The following is an 18306-nucleotide window of genomic DNA, read 5'->3' as shown; positions in this document are numbered from 1 at the left end:
ACAGTATCATTTACATCATCATGCTCTCCCCTGTCGCATATCAGCTCCCAGTCTGTGAGGTCAAAGCAGTCTTGCAGGGCCTCCTCAGCTGCAGGAGACCACCTCCTGATTAGTTTGATTATGTGCACGAGTCCTCACAGTGAAGAATATGAAAACATCCATGCTACACGTTTTTTTAGATGTTTGCAGCAACTGAAACAATGGAAGTTGAATAGGATACAACATAGAACTTTAAATGGGTTGCCCTGTTAAGAGTGTTCTCACCTATCCATAGATCCTCTATGTGTAATATGACACCTCTCTGCAGTGCTGTTCCCTATGTGCAATATGATGCCCTATCCACTGTCCTCCTCTGCAGTATGATGGTCCTCACTGTGTTATTCCCCTCTGTAGTGTCGTATCCTATGTGTAGTATAACGTCCCTTCAAAAGATTGTCCCCTACGTGCAGTATGACACTTCACAGAATCCTCCTGTACGTGCAGCTTGATGCCCCATTCACTGTTTTCCTCTACGAACTGTAAATGTCCCTTCACAGCTTCGTCACCTAAGTGCAGTATAATGCACCATCCACTGCTGTTGTCTAAATGCTGTATGTTGCCCCACCCACTTCCGTGCTCTACGCGCAGTATAATGCCCCATCCACTGCCATCCTCTACAAGAATATTGCCCCATCCACTGTCGTCCTCTATGCAGCTTAATGCTCCAGTCACTGTCGTCCTCTACGTGCAGTACAATGCCCCATCCACTGTCGTCCTTTATGCACAGTATATTGCCCCATCCACTGCCATCCTCTACGAACAGTATATTGCCCCATCCACTGTCGTCCTTTATGCGCAGTATATTGCCCCATCCTCTACGAACAGTATATTGCCCCATCCACTGTCGTCCTTTATGCGCAGTATATTGCCCCATCCACTACGAACAGTATATTGCCCCATCCACTGTCATCTTCTGTGAGCAGCATAGCATATTGCCCCATCTACTGTTGTCCTCTGTGCGCAGTATAATGCCTCATCCAATGTCGTCCTCTACGTGCAGTATAATGCCCCATCTACTGTCATCTAAGCCCCTCATCCACTGTCATCTTCTACAAACAGTATATCGCCCCATTCAGTCGTCCTCTATTCAGCTTAATACCCCATCCACTGTTCTTCTGTGTGCAGCATAATGCCCCATGCAGTCGTTCTGTGTGCAGTATAATGTCCCATCCACTCTCCTGCTCTACATGCAGTATAATGTCCCTTCACAACTTTGTCTCGTATGCGCAGTATAATGCCCCATCCACTGTTGTCCTCTACGCAGTATAATGCTGCCATCCACTGTCTTCGTCTAAGCGCCCTATATTGCCCCATTCAGTCATCCTCTATGCGCAGCATAATGCTCTATCCAGTCGTCATCTACTTGCAGTATATTTCCCCATTCACTGTTGTCCTCTATGCGCAATACACTGCCCCATCCACTACCGTCCTCTTCGAACAGTATATTGCCCCATCCACTGCCATCCTCTATGTAGGTTAAAGGGAACCTGTCACCTGAATTTGGCGGGACCGGTTTTGGGTCATATGGGCGGGGTTTTTGATTCACCCTTTCCTTACCCGCTGGCTGCATGCTGGCCGCAATATTGGATTGAAGTTCATTCTCTGTCCTCCGTAGTATACGCCAGCGCAAGGCAATATTGCGGCCAGCATGCAGTCAGCGGGTAAGGAAAGGGTGAATCAAACACCTGAAAACCCCGCCCATATGACCCAAAACCGGTCCCGCCAAATTCAGGTGACAGGTTCCTTTAATGCCCCATCCACTGTCGTCCTCTACGTGCAGTGTATTCCTCTATCCAGTCCTCTCTGCGCACTATAAGGCTATGTTCACACGTTGCGGTTTTTGCTGCGGATCTGCATCAGTTTTCCATGCGGTGTACAGTACAATGTTAACCCATGGAAAACAAAAACCGCAGTGCACATGCTGCGGAAAAAAAGAAGTAGCATGTCACTTCTTTGTGCGGATTCCGCAGCGGATTTCAACAAGAACCAATAGGAAAGTGCAGTTGAAAACCCTCAGAGGAATCCGCAGAAAAAAACAGCATGAAAATCCGCAACGTGTGCACATACCCTAATGCCCCCTCACAGCGCTGTTCCCTAATTGCAGTATGATGCCTCTCCTTATGGGTAGCATGGTGCCCCTTCTCTGTTATCCCCTTAGTGCAGTATGATGCCCCGCTCTATCTCGCCCCTAGTATAACACCTCTCCTCATCGCCCCCCACGTGCAGTATGACGGCTCTGCGCCACCTCCACGCTGACAGCTCCCAGGTGTCTCCTCTATGGCGGGTCCACCACGTCCTGTCACATGCTCTCAGCCCCTGACCGCTCGCTGCTCCTCAGCCACATACAACTCTATCTCCGCTACAGCTGGACTCGGGACATAGCGCCACCTCCCGGGTCAGCACAGCACGGCGCTTTCCGGAGGATTGGGCGGGATCTGGGTGCTCAGAGGTAGGCGGGGTTTGTTTTGGTCGCGGGGTGATGACGTGTGAGTGACGCCTCTTCAGCTGGCGGATTCCTTGGAGTCACCGGTAAAACGTGCAGCTGCCGCCACTTTCCGGTCTGCGTGAAGGGTCTGCGAGATGACGTCAGCACTGGAGAATTATATCAACCGTATCCTGCGGCGGGGGGGGGGGTCACACACCGGTTATCGGGGCTGGGGACGATAATGGTTGCCGCTGGGCTGTGTTCTGTCTGTGGGCTTCTCCTGCTCTCTGCACAGCACTGGCTCTGATCCTGCCCCTGTATCCTGGGGAGAAGCCGGCTCTGGGCATGCGCTCTGCAGACGCCATCATTCTGGATGTTAGGAAAGTGTAGCCAAGCTTTCTGCTTGCTGTAGGTGAATAGGAACCCGTATCCAGGGGCCTGATGGGCTGAGCATACTCTGCTGTGCTACGTGGTGCGACCCCCTAAGCTGGAGCCATAGCGCTGCTTGTTAGTGGTGCGACCCCCTAAGCTGGAGCCATAGCGCTGCTTGTTAGTGGTGTGGCCCCCTAAGCTGGAGCCATAGCGCTGCTTGTTAGTGGTGTGACCCCCTAAGCTGGAGCCATAGCGCTGCATGTTAGTGGTGTGGCCCCCTAAGCTGGAGCCATAGCGCTGCATGTTAGTGGTGTGACCCCCTAAGCTGGAGCCATAGCGCTGCTTGTTAGTGGTGTGACCCCCTAAGCTGGAGCCATAGCGCTGCATGTTAGTGGTGTGGCCCCCTAAGCTGGAGCCATAGCGCTGCATGTTAGTGGTGTGGCCCCCTAAGCTGGAGCCGTAGCGCTGCTTGTTAGTGGTGTGACCCCCTAAGCTGGAGCCATAGCGCTGCTTGTTAGTGGTGCGGCCCCCTAAGCTGGAGCCATAGCGCTGGTCGTTAGTGGTGTGACCCCCTAAGCTGGAGCCATAGCGCTGCTTGTTAGTGGTGTGACCCCCCCCCCCCCCCCCCCAAGCTGGACACCCACTTTATTACAGTCATTCTCTAATGTTGTCTTTTTTGGGGCGCCCCATGTAAGTCAGAATTACTGGATAAGCCAGCCATGTCTATGCTGTACACTGCCTTAACAGATCTTGCAGGAACGGTTGCTGTTATTACCGCCGACGGGAGGATGATTGTGGTAAGAAATATTACTTTATATGAAGTTGGATATATATATATATATATTTTTTTTTTTTTTAGCTTTTTGTTGATTATAAAGCTCATGAAGCATGACTGTGCACTGATTGCCCTCTGTGTGTATGTAGAATGGGCTTGGTGGAAGCTGGTGGTTTGGATGCAGATACCAACAATCCAAGTCTGCGTGTAAGAAGAGCCCCGTCTGGAGTGAATGTCCGGTTTGTACACTGCGTGGGTGCAGATCAGTGATTATCCCACCCTCTATGTCTCAGGGTCCAGTTACACGTTCCTAAGAACCTTTGTTTCATGATAATCGTGCGGCCTAACCTGGCTGCCAATGAAGGGGCAAAACAGTCATTCGTTGGGTGCAGTGATCTTTTGTTCTGCACCAAAGCTCATCTTTCTCGGCAGCACATCGTTTTGTGTACACCGGACAGGCTGTGCCGAGACAAATGGCAGAATGTGCTCAGTCAATGTTTTATTAGATCGCTCCGCACACATCTGAAGTAGTCTGCCTGTGTTTTCATCCCAAAATGCCTATGCAAATCCTGTCAAATTATTATTATTATTTTTTTTTTTTGTGTGGCTGAACAGTTCTGCGCTTCTTCCCATCTTTGACAGAAAATATAAAAGGGGAAGTAAATCTCCCTTGGCTAAAAGTTCAATTTATTTAGACAAATCCATTAAAATGCTTGTTTCATAGTGGTACAGCAAATGATGGGGTACATGATACGACCAACGCATTTCGACCTGTTAAGGTCTTAATCATACCATGATTAAGACCTTAACAGGTCGAAACGCGTTGGTCGTATCGTACTACATCTTTTGCTGTACCACTACTGTATGAAACAAGGATTTTAGTGGATTTGTCTGAATAAATTGAACTTTTATCCAAGTTTCTCGATGTAGATTTACTTCCCCTTTTATATTTTCTGTTGTGGACAACGTCTCTGATCCAGGCACGTCCGGCTTGAATTTCATTCTGAGTCAATCAAGACTTTTGTTCTTGTGCAAACTTGCATACAAGGACTTGCTTCAAACTGGTGAGCTGAATTTTTTTTCCCCTTCCCTTTTTTCCTCTTCCCATCTTTGTTTCCGATTTAACTCTGTTTTCCTCTGGCTCCTGTAAAGTGAGAGCTGTCAATCAAGACAGATGTATGGAAACGGGAAGTAGGCAGATCCACTGATCTGTTTAGCCACACTGAGGGTGCACTGTGCTCCTCTGCTTGCTTTTATCAGTCATTTTGTACTGTCAAAGACACAGTTTTTATAAGTCAGGAAAATAGCGGTCTCTTAGGAGCGCTGTGAGGACAGCAAGGGAATTGAAAAGGGAAAGCAGGATTCAATGCAGCTCCAGCCGTGCACCTTCGAGAAGGTACAAATGAAACTTGAAAAACCAAGCACGGTCACAGGAGCGCTGAAATGAAACCAGGACAAAAATATTGGTGTAAACCACAATGCGTTTCAATGGTACCCCGTCTTCATCACCTTCATCCCCGTCTTCATCACCTTCATCACCTTATGAAGACGGGGTACCGTTGAAACGTGTTGTGGTTTACACCAATATATTTTTGTTCTAGCTTCATTTCCGCGCTCCTGTGACCGTGCTTGGTTTTTCAAGGACACTCCTAGGAAGTCACTGCACATATCACCGTATGTGTTTCGGTCCTTGTTTTTCTCCGTAACAACAAGGCTTCATATTGTTCAGTTTATAAGTAGTCTGATGGCCACTTAATTTCCGTCTCCCTTCTCTTGATTTGTCTTTATTTTGTTTTCCCTAGGGAACACTTAAGGGCTTTGACCAAACAATAAATCTAATATTAGATGAGAGTCATGAGCGAGTATTCAGTTCTTCACAAGGGGTCGAACAAGTAGTGCTGGGACTGTACATTGTAAGAGGTGACAATGTGTAAGTATCCTTCCTTGTGTCTCAAAGTGGTTGTCACTTTTACAAAACGTTACCCTTCGGTCTACTTTAATTTTAAAACCAGATGTGTTTCTTTACGTACGTCATCCTCCTGGGGTCCAGTGATGTCTTTGTTGTGTGGCTGTAGCAGTGATGTCGTGTGAACAACAGTGCTGCAGCCAAAAGTTGAGATCGGTAGCTTGGGCCATCTACTTTGGCTGGACCATTTTTCTGCCAATGTGATGCTACCATTGCAGCCAAACAATGCAGAGCAGCGTAGCGGTGAAGAAACAGTGCAAAACCTGAGGAAGATGAGTAAAGCACGGTTTGTGTTCCTCGCACCCCACCAAAACAATAAAAAATATGGACAGCCACCTTTATTGTTGTACTAATTTGTATCTCTATATAATGTGTCTGAGCCAAGAAAAATACTACCCAGGGTAGTGAGTGTGTTACTCCAAATCCAGTCCTGGGGCACAGGTGAGGACAGTGTTCTGTATAGTGTCATTTACATGTGACTGATCACCTCAGTAGTGCAGATATGCACTAACCCTACACCCTAATATAAGGCCATGTGGTCGCATTGCGAGCAGTAGTAAAGCATGGTAGAGTCACTAAGGTTTAGATTTTTAGCACCCCACTACTCGTAACTTTCTGCTCGCTGTGTGACCACTTTCACTCTTTATTACAGTGTGGTGTTTATTGAAAACCTCTTATAATGTACATATTGTCCCAAAGTTTTCTCCCTTCACTAAAGCAGCCTTATGCCCGCCTGCCTGTAGCTAAATACATGACTAGTGGCGGCTCCTCAGAGTGAATCCATATGCAATAAACGATAAAAGCAGCACTCCCTAAATTTTGCAGAATTGTTGAAGATACAGGGGTTCGTTTTTTTATCACTTGCCGTATATACTCGAGTATAAGCCAAGTTTTTCATACCAGGATAGGGATGAGAGGGGGGCATGCATACCAGGATAGCGATGAGGGGGGGCATAACTATTTGATCCCTTGCTGATTTTGTAAGTTTGCCCACTGACAGACATGAACAGTCTATAATTTTAAGGGTAGGTTAATTTTAACACTGAGTGATAGAATATCACATTGTATAAATTTATTTGCATTTTGCAGTAAGAAATAAAGTATTTGATTTTTTTTTTTCACCTGTGTTCTTGCCATCATTAATCGGGTCCGCCGCACCCTGCCAGTGCATTTGGTTGGAGGCTTCAGCAGGTAAACATCTCCTGCTTTTTTCTCTGATTTGATACCAGTGGCAAACAAGACTTAATACTTGGTGGCAAAACCCTTGTTGGCAAGCACAGCAGTCGGCCGTTTTTTGTAGTTTATGATGATGTTTGCTCATGTCAGGAGGAATTTTGGTCCACTCCTCCTTGCAGATCATCTCTAAATCATTAAGATTTTGAGGCTGTTGCTTTGCAACTTGGAGCTTCAAGTCCCTCCATAAGTTTTCTATGGGATTAAAGACTGGCTAGGTCACTCCATGACCTTAATGTGCTTCTTTTTGAGCCACTCCTTTGTTGCCTTGGCTGTATGTTTTGGGTCATTGTCTTGCTGGAAGACCCAGCCATGACCCATTTTTAATGTCCTGGCGGAGGGAAGGTGATTGTTAATCAGGATTTTACGATACTTGGCTCCATCCATTGATGCGGTGAAGTAGTCTTGTTCCCTTAGCAGAGAAACACCCCAAAATGTAATGTCCCCATCTCCATGCTTGACAGTGGGGACGGTGGTCATAGGCAGCATTTCTCTTCCTCCAAACACAGTGAGAAATGCTTTGGCGAGAGAATGTACCTGCCTGCAGTCGTGCAACCAGGCTATGGTACTGCTGTGACTTTTGTGTAATCTCCTTTCATTGAAGACAAACTTTCTTTAATCAGCCCGTATAAATGTATTTTAGGGACTATGGCCACAACTAACAGTTTTACAATTAAAGATCATGCGAACCTTCATGTCTCTACAGGGCTGTTATTGGAGAGATCGATGAGGAGACGGACTCAGCGCTGGACTTGGGGAATATTAGAGCTGAACCTCTGAACTCTGTTGTAAATTGAAGAGATGTGAACGTCTAAAACTGTACGATATTTTTTTTATTAATGCATTTAGATGAATGCCATAGTCTGTATCTTGATATGAGTGTGTTCTACCTTCTTATGTAAATTAAACTGTGTATACGTTTTTATGTTTTGTAATGTTTTTACTCTTACTTTAGTTGATCTAGCCTTGCATGTAATATTTGGAAATTACTTATGTTGAAAATATCTGACTCTATGTAAATTACCAATCTACAGGATTTTAGTGGTGGATTTTCTTCTCAAGGCAAAGTTCAACACTACATTGTAACGTTGTAAAAGAAAGCAACGCAGCAAAAAAAAATAAATTCATACTTTTTTTTGTTTAATTAGTCTGGAGAAAAGGGTTCTATAATACAGGCTAAGAATGCAGTAACAGAAGAGAATACCACATGAAAGGGATGTAAGAGGACGCCATGAAATAAGGGATGGAGCCATACATGACTAGAGAAGATGCAACATAAGGGATGGTGTTACAAATAAGAGGAAATTATGTACCGTATTTTCCGGCGTATAAGACGACTGGGCGTATAAGACGACCCCCCAACTTTTCCAGTTAAAATGTAAAATCTCCTTAAAAGTCGGGGGTCTTCTTATAAACCGTGTCGTCTTATAGGACCGGTAACTAATGTGCCTTTTGGGGGGGGGGGGAGTGGGCCTGATGATGACGAGGGGGCGTCTCACAGGAAAGTGAGTATCCCCCATTACCTCATTGTATCGCTGCAGCGTGGGGTCTCTGCTGGGAGCGGCGGCTGCTGCTCCTCATTGTGCAGCGTGGGTGCTGTGCTGTGGCGGCTCCTCTTCTTCAGTGTGGGGCCTCTGTGCAGCTGGGCGGCGGCGGCTTATCTTCAGGCAGTCGGGGCTCCTCCGGTATCTCCTTAAAGCCCGGAGGCCCTGCCGGCAACTCCATCGGTGCAATGCAGTGGCCTTCAGGAACATGGCCGCTGCTCAGATTCAGATCTCGTCCCGAGATCTCGGGAGACGAGATCTGAATCTGAGCAGCGGCCATTTTCCCGGAGACAGCTCCATTGCTGCTATGCGGTGGCCCGGCCGCTGGGGGCTGCGCATGCTCAGATTCAGATCTCTGAATCTGAGCAGCGGCCATGTTCCCGGAGGCCACTGCATTGCACCGATGGAGTTGCCGGCAGGGCCTCCGGGCTTTAAGGAGATACCGGAGGAGCCCCGACTGCCTGAAGATAAGCCGCCGCCGCCGCCCAGCAGCATTGAGGCCCCACACTGAAGAAGAGGAGCCGCCGCCCCACGCACAGCACAGCAGCCGCCGCCGCTCCCAGCAGAGACCCCACGCTGCAATGATACAATGAGGTAATGGGGGATACTCACTTTCCTGTGAGACGCCCCCTCGTCGTCATCAGGCCCACTCCCCCCCGACCCACCATATACACCCGGCAATGCGATACCCGGCGTATAAGACGACCCCCGACTTTTAAGATGATTTTCAGGGGTTAAAAAGTCGTCTTATACGCCGGAAAATACGGTAATTAAAGACATTATGAGTTTGCAGATACCAGACATGTACAGTGAGGAAAATAAGTATTTGATACACTGCCGATTTTGGAAATTTTCCCATCTACAAAGAATGGAGAGGTCTGTAATTTCTATCTTAGGTACACTTCAACTGTGAGAGACAGAATCATTAAAAAAAAAAAAAAAAAAAAAAATCGAAAATCACATTGTAGAATTTTTACGTAATTAAATTGCACTTTTTTGCCTAAAGTAAGTATTTGATACAATAGAAAGTCTTAGTTACTCACCGGTTAACGGTGTTTTTCGGAGTCCATGACAGCACTATGGAGAGAGGGGATCCGCCCTTCAGGAACAGGAAACCTACAGATACATAAGGGCGGCACCTCTCCCACGCATCAGTTGGTTTACAGAGCACAAGAGGACCACCAAGGTTAATAGCATACATAATAAACAATGACACAAATAACTAACTATTCACTACCCGTGAAATATATAAATAAAGGAAGAGGTGTACACCCAGAACTTAAGAAGACGGGAGGGTATGTACAGGTGCTGTCATGGACTCCGAAAAACACCGTTAACCGGTGAGTAACTAAGACTTTATCGGTCGTCCATGACAGCACTACGGAGAGAATTACAGAGAGTAACTAACTAGGGAGGGACTACAGCTTGCAGCACCCTTACACCAAAAGAGAGGTCAGAAGAGGCACCCAAGTTCAATCTATAGTGGTTATAGAATGTGTTTGGGGAAGACCAAGTAGCAGCCTTACAAATTTGGTCGATCGACACCTCAAATCTTTCCGCCCACGAAGCCGCCATAGCTCTAGTGGAATGCGCTTTCAGACCTTCAGGCGCCGGCTTGCCCTTTGAGATGTATGCCAGCGAGATAGCCTCCCTGATCCATCTAGCTAAAGTAGATTTTGATGCCCTGTGACCCTTCCTACTACCCTGATAGGACACGAATAGGGCGTTATCTATCTTCCAGGGATCAGTTACTGCCAGATATTCCAGGATACATCTTTTTACATCTAAAGTGTGTAGCTTCCTTATCGTTAGTAGGATTGGGGAGGAAAGATGGAAGAACTATTTCCTGTGTTCTGTGGAACCTGGACACTACTTTAGGAAGATATGCTGGATCAGGGGATAGTATCACTCTATCATCCCTAAGCTGCATGTAAGGGGGAACCCTGGATAATGCTTCGATGTCGCCTATCCTACGCGCCGATGTTAGGGCCACCAGGAAGGCTACTTTAAAGGGATACATTTTTAATAGAGGCTGATGCAATTGGCTCAAATGGAGCCTCTGTCATGGCTGAGAGGACTAGGTTCAGGTCCCATGGCATGACCCTATTCTTCACCATTGGCCTAGACCGTTTTGTCGCTCTGATGAATCTGCTGACCCAGTGATTCTCAGCAATGTTACAGCCAAAGAGAGCCCCTAAGGCTGATACCTGCACTTAAAGTATATTTGGGGATAACCCCATATCCAACCCCTTCTGTAAGAATTCTAAAATCTGGTCTATTGGTATTGACTGACCATCTATTACCCCCGAGTTCTGAAGGAACTTCTTCCAGATCCTAACATAAATCTTTGTGGTGATTATTTTTCTGCTCTTCAGCAGAGTGTTAATGAGGCCCGGAGAGAACCCCCTATCCTTTAACAGCGCCCGCTCAAAATCCACGCCGTCAGATGAAGGCCAACCGCCCGAGGATGGTAGACTGGGCCCTGGGATAGGAGATCCGGGATGTCTGGCAAGACCCATGGGTCGGATATCGACATAGCCCTCAGGCATGGAAACCACGTTCTTCTGGGCCAGAAGGGGGCAATTATTATCACTGTGGCTTTGTCCTTCCTGATTTTCCTCACCACCAGAGGAAGTAGAGACAGGGGAGGAAAGGCGTAGGCTAGCCTGAAGTTCCAGTCTATGAGGAGGGCGTCTACTGACAGAGGATTTTCTCTGGGGTTGAGAGAGCAGAATTGTGCCACTTTCCTGTTTTCTTTTGTGGCAAACAGGTCTACCTCTGGTTGACCCCATCTTTCCACGATGAGGTTGAAGATGGAGTCATTCAGGGACCACTCTCCCTGCCTCAATGTGTTGCGGCTTAAGAAATCCGCCGTAGTGTTTTCTGCCCCTCTTATGTGAAGAGCCGTCAATGAGAGAAGATGTTGCTCTGCTAGATGGAATAGACGATCTGCTACGCACATTAGGGATTTGGAACGAGTCCCGCCTTGGTGATTTATGTATGCCACGGCGACCCGATTGTCCGAGAATACCCGCACGTGGTGGCCCTGTAGATAGACAAGGAGTGATTTAACTGCCTGTTCCACAGCCGTTAACTCCTTTTAGGTTGGAAGACATTTCTATCTGATCCCGATCCCAAAGCCCCTGGACCAACGTATCCCCCATGTGAGCCCCCCACCCAGAAGGGCTAGCGTCCGAGGTGACTATACGAGTTACATTATATTCCCAGGGGACCCCTGTGGACAGGTTCTCTTGGTCTAGCCACCATCCGAGGGACATAAGTGTCTTGGGATAGGGTCATCAGGCTCTCCAGACATCCCCCCAACCTTTTTTGTTGTAACAGCACCTCGCCCTGAAGTATCCTCGTATGATACTGGGCCCATCGGACCGCTGGAATACAGGACGAGAGAGAGCCCAACAGAGACATGGCTCTTCTAAGGGACATGGTGGGGTTTTTAGAGGCATTCAGCACCTGAAGGTGCAGGCGATCAATTTTCTCTTGAGGCAAACGGCATTCCTAAACCTGGGAATCCAGGGTCAGGCCTAAAAATCGCTGCACCGTCATGGGCTGTAAGCGTGAATTTTTAACATTTAGCATCCACCCCAGACGCTCCAGAGCAGACATCACTTTATGTAACTGTTCCAGACAGTGATCCGCCGTTTTACCTACGATAAGGAGATCGTCCAGGTAGGGGATTATTAGAATGTTGGACTCATGCAGGTGTGCCATAACTTCCGCCATAACTTTGGTAAACACTCGAGGGGCGACCGATATACCAAAGGGGAGGGCCCTATACTGGAAGTGTCTGATTACCCCATCCAACCTTACCGCCACCCTCAGGTATCGTTGGTGACCTGCATAAATAGGGATATGGTAATAGGCGTCCTTCAAATCCAATACTACCATAAAGCAGTTTTTAAACAGCAGCTTTATTGCGGTGTTAATAGTTTCCATCTTAAATGATTGGACGGTCAGGAAATTATTAAGAGCCCTAAGGTTAATAATTGTTCTGAAGGAGCCATCAGGTTTACTTATTAGGAATAGAGGAGAGTAGAATCCTCTACCCTGTTCTCCTTCCGGAACCTCTGACAGGACATTCTTATTGAGCAGGTCGTGAACTTCTGCTTCCAGGGCCGCCTGTTCTGCTGGAGAGGACCTGAGTGGGGTAACTCTGAAGAAGTTCTGAGGGATGGAAGAGAACTCTAGCCGCAGACCCGTAGCTATTAACCCCAAAATCCAATCAATACTGGAGATTTTGGACCAGGCCGGGTAGAAGGCAGATAGTCTACCTCCCACCGGGGCGACTAGTCATTGGGGTGGTTTTTTGACCTCACGGGATGGCTCCTGACGTCCTCCACCTCCAAACATAAATCCAGTACCTTTCTTCTTTTTCTCATCCCATCTGCTCTGGTCTCTGGCTGGTCTCCTCCGAAAGAATCTCTTCCCTGCGAAGGGACGCCTGTAAGAGGTAGTTGGTAGATTGGGAAACTTTTTCTTCTCGTCTCCAGCTTTCTCCAGCAGTTCGTCTAGGACTGGACCAAACAGGTATTCCTCTTCGCATGGGATAGAGCACAGACGGGATCTGGATTGAAGGTCACCCGGCCAACATTTCAGCCATAGGACCCTGCGTGCTGCGTTTGATAGTCCGGCCGCCCTAGCCGCCATTCTTGCCGAATCCGCAGATGCGTCCGCGAGAAAGGCAGCGGCATTCTGAATTGTTGGCAGGAATTTCAACATAGAATCTCTGGAAACACCGCCTTCCAACTTAGACCCTAGCTGATCCAGCCAGACCATCATCGATCTGGCTGCACATGTCGCGGCTACAGCAGGTCTCAGGGCACCCGCTGACATCTCCCATGTCCCTTTAAGGAATGAGTCAGCCTTCTTATCGAGAGGATCCTTTAGGGAAGCCATGTCGTCGAAGGGGATAGATGATTTTTTAGACGCCTTAGACACCGCTGCGCCTTATCCCATGTATTCACCATGGGGTCCTCAAAGGAATATCTGCGTTTAAAGGCAGGTGGAAAAGAGCCTTTCTTCTCTGGTTTTTTCCATTCCCTTTTGATGAGGTTCTGGACCTTGTCATTGAGCGGAAAAGACCTACGTTTTTTAGGGTCTAGACCGCCAAACATTAGGTCCTGTGTAGAGAGTTCTGGCCTTTCATCAGCCACACCCATGGTGGATCTAACTGATTTAATTAGTTTGTCCATTTGGTCCAATGGGAAACAGAACCGGTTAGACTCCTCTTCCGAAGAGGACGCTGAGGAGACAGAGGCGTCTGACTCATTCTCCCTACTAGGGCCAGCGGACGAATCCGAATCTGAGGCGCTAGGCTCCCTTCTTCTTTTGGAAGGCTCCCGGGACAGGGATTTCAGGGAATCTTTCACCTCCTTCCTGATAATCTCCCTAAGGTTTGATGTGAAATCGGGAGACTCTTCCGCCACCTATGGGAGCGGAGAAAAAGGCTATGTAATTTATCTGGCGCTACCGCTATCAGAGTCCCCATCAATTTATTTCCTACCGTCTGTCGTACACACGACTGACAAAGTCTCTTAGGGTAGGCGTCTGGCAAAGGGCAAGCGCATAGCGCGCACTCCTTGTTTTTTGTTTTACCAGCGCTTTTTTTCCCCTACGGAAATAAACATAGGAAAAGACTGCATCAGGGTACATTCATGAAGATCTCTTACCCAGGCAGTAGCGGTAGGTACCGGATTACTGGGGGGTCCGTCCAGATCCTTCTGTTTATATCTGCGACCAGGCTGGTTACTGCGTCCGCGGGCCTTCGGCTGGGGGTTCGCATGGGACTTCTCCGAGGATCTGTCCTGCTCCTGCTCCAGCAGACCGACGGCAGCTTCCGGCTCATCCATAGCTGCAGATGGGCTCACAAGCAGCCCTGCAGCGTTATGCTCAGCTATATATAGCCCACCCCCGAATCCGGAACATGTGCAGGTGTGTGGCCAGAATCTTTTCCCCACCTGCAAATCCGTGCCCCACCCCCCTCCGCCTCCAACCGCCCCCGCCGCATGCAGGACAGTGGTGATTTTTGCAAAAAAACCGTCCGGCGTCCAACGTCCGGTTTTAGCCCCGCCCCCTGCGCGTCACTTCCGGTATCGGCCTGAGGGCTCAGGAACGCACCCGGAAGCCGGGGACAGCGTCGCCGGACCCCCTAGCCGCCCGCCGCTACACCACCGCCGCCCGTGGCCGCAGCATAGCGGTGAAAGCGGCAGAAGCTGGCGACCCCCGGCCTGCCGACCAAAAAGGAGCGCACAGGGCGCCGCACCGCACCGACGGGGACTAGAGGCGGGGAAGACCGAGGCCCAGGAGGGTGAGCGGACCCCGGGGGGGCATACTCACCTCGCTGACCACTGGGGATGGACCTCCTCCGGACGTCGCTCCACCCTGCACTGCTCACTGTCGTGGAGTCCTACCCGGACCCACCGTGGCGCTTCCAGGGACCCGCACTGCCCGAGGTAGGAGACCCCCTCGCTACCTGGGTCGGACAGCCGGCCTGGGTATTGATAGGAGAAATGAAGTCGTATCTGAAGGGAATCCTGTCCTCTCAGGAACAGGAAACCAACTGATGCGTGGGAGAGGTGCCGCCCTTATGTATCTGTAGGTTTCCTGTTCCTGAAGGGCGGATCCCCTCTCTCCGTAGTGCTGTCATGGACGACCGATAAAAACAGAACTTAATATTTGGTACAGAAAGCTTTGTTTGCAATTATAGAGGTCAGACTTTCCTGTAGTTCTTGACCAAGTTTGCACACACTTCAACAAAGATTTTGGCCCACTTTTCCAGATTAGAGATATCGGCTTATCCGAGCATGCTTGGGTGTTATCCGAGCATCTGGGATTGCTCGTATATTATGTTTGAGTGGAGTCCCTGCGGCTGCATGATTTGCAGCTGTTACCGTCAACACATGTGGGGGATTGCCTAACAAACAGGCAATCCCACATGTGTTGAGCCTAACCGCTGCAAATCATGCAGTTACAGGGACTTGAACATAATATAGGAACACTCGGATAACATTATCTGACCATGTTCGCTCATCACTACTCCAGATGTTTCTGGGCTGTCGCTTGTCAACATTGAGTTTCAGCTCCTTCCAAAGATTTTATATTGGGTTCAGGTCTGGAGATTGGCTAGGCCACTCTAGGACCTTGAAATGCTTCTTGTGGAGCCAATCCTTAGCTTCTCTGGCTGTGTATTTCGGGTCATGTCATGCTTGAAGACCCAGCCACGACCCATCTTCAATGCTCTTACTGAGGGAAGGAAGTTGTTGGCAAATCTTCCGCTACATGACACTGTCCATCCTCCCTTCAATACGGTGCAGTTGTCCTGTCCCCTTTGCAGAAAAGCACCCTCAAAGTATGCTGTTTCCTCCACCATGTTTAATGGTTGGGACGGTGTTCTTGGGGCTGTATTCAACCTTCCTTCAAACACAGTGAGTGGAGTTGAAACCAGAAAGTTCTATTTTAGCCTTATCTAACCACTTACGTTCTCCCATGCCTCCTCTTAATCATCCGGATGGTCACTGACAAACTTTAAACTGTCCTGGACATGTGCTGACGTGAGCAGCGGGACCTTGTGGGACATGTGCTGACGTGAGCAGCGGGACCTTGTGTACCCTGCAGGATTTTAACCCCTTAATCCCATTGGACGTACTATCCCGTCGAGGTGACCTGGGACTTAATTCCCAGTGACGGGATAGTACGTCCAGTGCGATCAGCCGTGCTCACGGCCGGGTGTCAGCTGACTATCGCAGCTGACATCCGGAACTATGTGCCAGGAGCGGTCATGGACCACTCCTGGCACATTAACCCCCGGAATACTGCGATCAAAGATGATTGCAGCGTTCCGGCGGCATAGGGAAGCATCACGCAGGGAGAGGGCTCCCTGCATGCTTCCCTGAGACCCTCGGAGCAACGCGATGTGATCGCGTTGCTCCGAAGGTCTCCTACCTCCTCCCTGCAGGCCCCGGATCCAAAATGGCCGCGGGGGTCCTGCAGGGAAGTGGCTTTCAAGCGCCTGCTCAGAGCAGGCGCCGGGAAGCCTCCCTACATTGCCTGTGTGATCGCTGATGTGACACAGTGCACTGCAAAGAGTCAGATCAGCGATCTATCACTATAATGCGATGTCCCCCCCGGGGCAATGTAAAAAAGTAAAAAATATATATTTACATGTGTAAAAAAAAAAAAAAAAAATATTCCTAAATAAAGAAAAAAAAATATTGTTCCAATAAAGAAATGTATTTATCTAAATAAAAGTACACATATTTAGTATCGCCGTAACGACCTGACCTATAAAACTCCCACTAGTTAACCCTTTCAGTGAACACCGTAAAAAAAACCGCAACAAGACGCTTTATCATCATACCGCCAAACAAAAAGTGGAATAACACACGATCAAAAAGACAGATATAAATAACCATGGTACCGCTGAAAACGTCATCTTGTCCCGCAAAAAACGAGCTGCCATACAGCGTCATCAACGAAAAAATAAAAAAAGTTATAGTCCTCAGAATAAAGCGATGCAAAATTTTTTTTATATAAAATAGTTTTTATTGTATAAAAGCGCCAAAACATAAAAAAAGATATAAATGAGGTATTGCTGTAATCGTTCAGACCCGAAGAATAAAACTGCTTTATCAATTTTACCAAGCGTGGAACGATATAAGCGCCCCCCAAAAGAAATTCATGAATAGCTGGTTTTTGTTCATTCTACCTCACAAAAATAGAAATAAAAAGCGATCAAAAACGTCACGTGCCCGAAAATGGTACCAATAAAAACGACAACTTGTCCTGCAAAAAACAAGACCTCACATGACTCAGTGGACCAAAATGTGGAGACGCAAAAACTATTTTTTGCAATAAAAAGCGTCTTTTAGTGTGTGACGGCTGCCAATCATAAAAATCCGCTAAAAAACCCGCTATAAAAGTAAATCAAACCCCCCGTTCATCACCCCCTTTGTTAGGGAAAATAAAATTTAAATTCATTTTTTTATTTCCATTTTCCCGTTCGGGTTAGGGTTGGGGCTAAAGTTAGGGTTTGGATTACATTTACGGTTGGGCTTAGGGGTGTGGTTAGGGTTATGGTTGGGATTAGGGTTAGGGGTGTGTTTGGGTTAGGGTTTCAGTTAGAATTGGGGGGTTTCCACTGTTTAGGCACATCAGGGGCTCTCCAAACATGACATGGCATCCGATTCAATTCCAGCCAATTCAGCGTTGAAAAAGTAAAACAGTGCTCCTTTCCTTCCGAGCTCTCCCGTGTGCCCAAAGAGGGGTTTACCCCAACATATGGGGTATCAGCGTACTCAGGACAAATTGGACAACAACTTTTGGGGTCCAATTTCTCCTGTTACCCTTGGGAAAATACAAAACCGGGGGCTAAAAACTAATTTTTGTGGGAAAAAAATGATTTTTTTTTTATGTTCATGGCTCTGCATTATAAACTGTAGTGAAACACTTGGGGGTTCAAAGTTCTCACAACACATCTAGATAAGTTCCTTGGGGGGTCTAGTTTCCAATATGGGGTCACTAGTGGGGGGTTTCTACTGTTTAGGTACATCAGGGGCTCTGCAAACGCAATGTGATTCCTGCAGACCATTCCATCTAAGTCTGCATTCCAAACGGAGCTCCTTCCCTTCCGAGCTCTGCCATGCGCCCAAACAGTGGTTGGGGTATCGGCGTACTCAGGACAAATTGGACAACAACTTTTGGGGTCCAGTTTCTCCTGTTACCCCTGGGAAAATACAAAACTGGGGGCTGAAAATTAATTTTTGTGGAAACAAAAGAATTTTTATTTTCACGGCTCTGCGTTATAAACTGTAGTGAAACACTTGGAGGTTCAAAGTTTTCACAACACATCTAGGTAAGTTTCTTAGGGGGTCTTCTTTCCAAAATGAATGGGGGGGTGAGTATGGGACTGGGGGACGGGGGGATGAAGGAGGACAAA

General features: G+C 47.9%; 1 protein-coding gene across 1 annotated transcript; it reads left to right on the top strand.

The window, feature by feature from the left end:
• Nucleotides 1-2445: 2445 nt before the first annotated feature.
• On the top strand, nucleotides 2446-7735 carry LSM8 (LSM8 homolog, U6 small nuclear RNA associated). Its single transcript, XM_077264999.1, has 4 exons — nucleotides 2446-2650; nucleotides 3593-3633; nucleotides 5414-5541; nucleotides 7517-7735. The coding sequence occupies exons 1-4, from the start codon at nucleotides 2620-2622 to the stop codon at nucleotides 7605-7607; spliced, it is 291 nt and encodes a 96-aa protein (XP_077121114.1). The 5' UTR covers nucleotides 2446-2619; the 3' UTR covers nucleotides 7608-7735.
• The last annotated feature ends 10571 nt before the right edge of the window (nucleotides 7736-18306 follow it).

This window comes from Ranitomeya variabilis, chromosome 5 (assembly GCF_051348905.1).
Source record: "Ranitomeya variabilis isolate aRanVar5 chromosome 5, aRanVar5.hap1, whole genome shotgun sequence".
Lineage (NCBI taxonomy): Eukaryota > Metazoa > Chordata > Amphibia > Anura > Dendrobatidae > Ranitomeya > Ranitomeya variabilis.
Note: the sequence above shows the minus strand (reverse complement) of the source record. Positions and strands in the feature narration are given on the sequence as shown.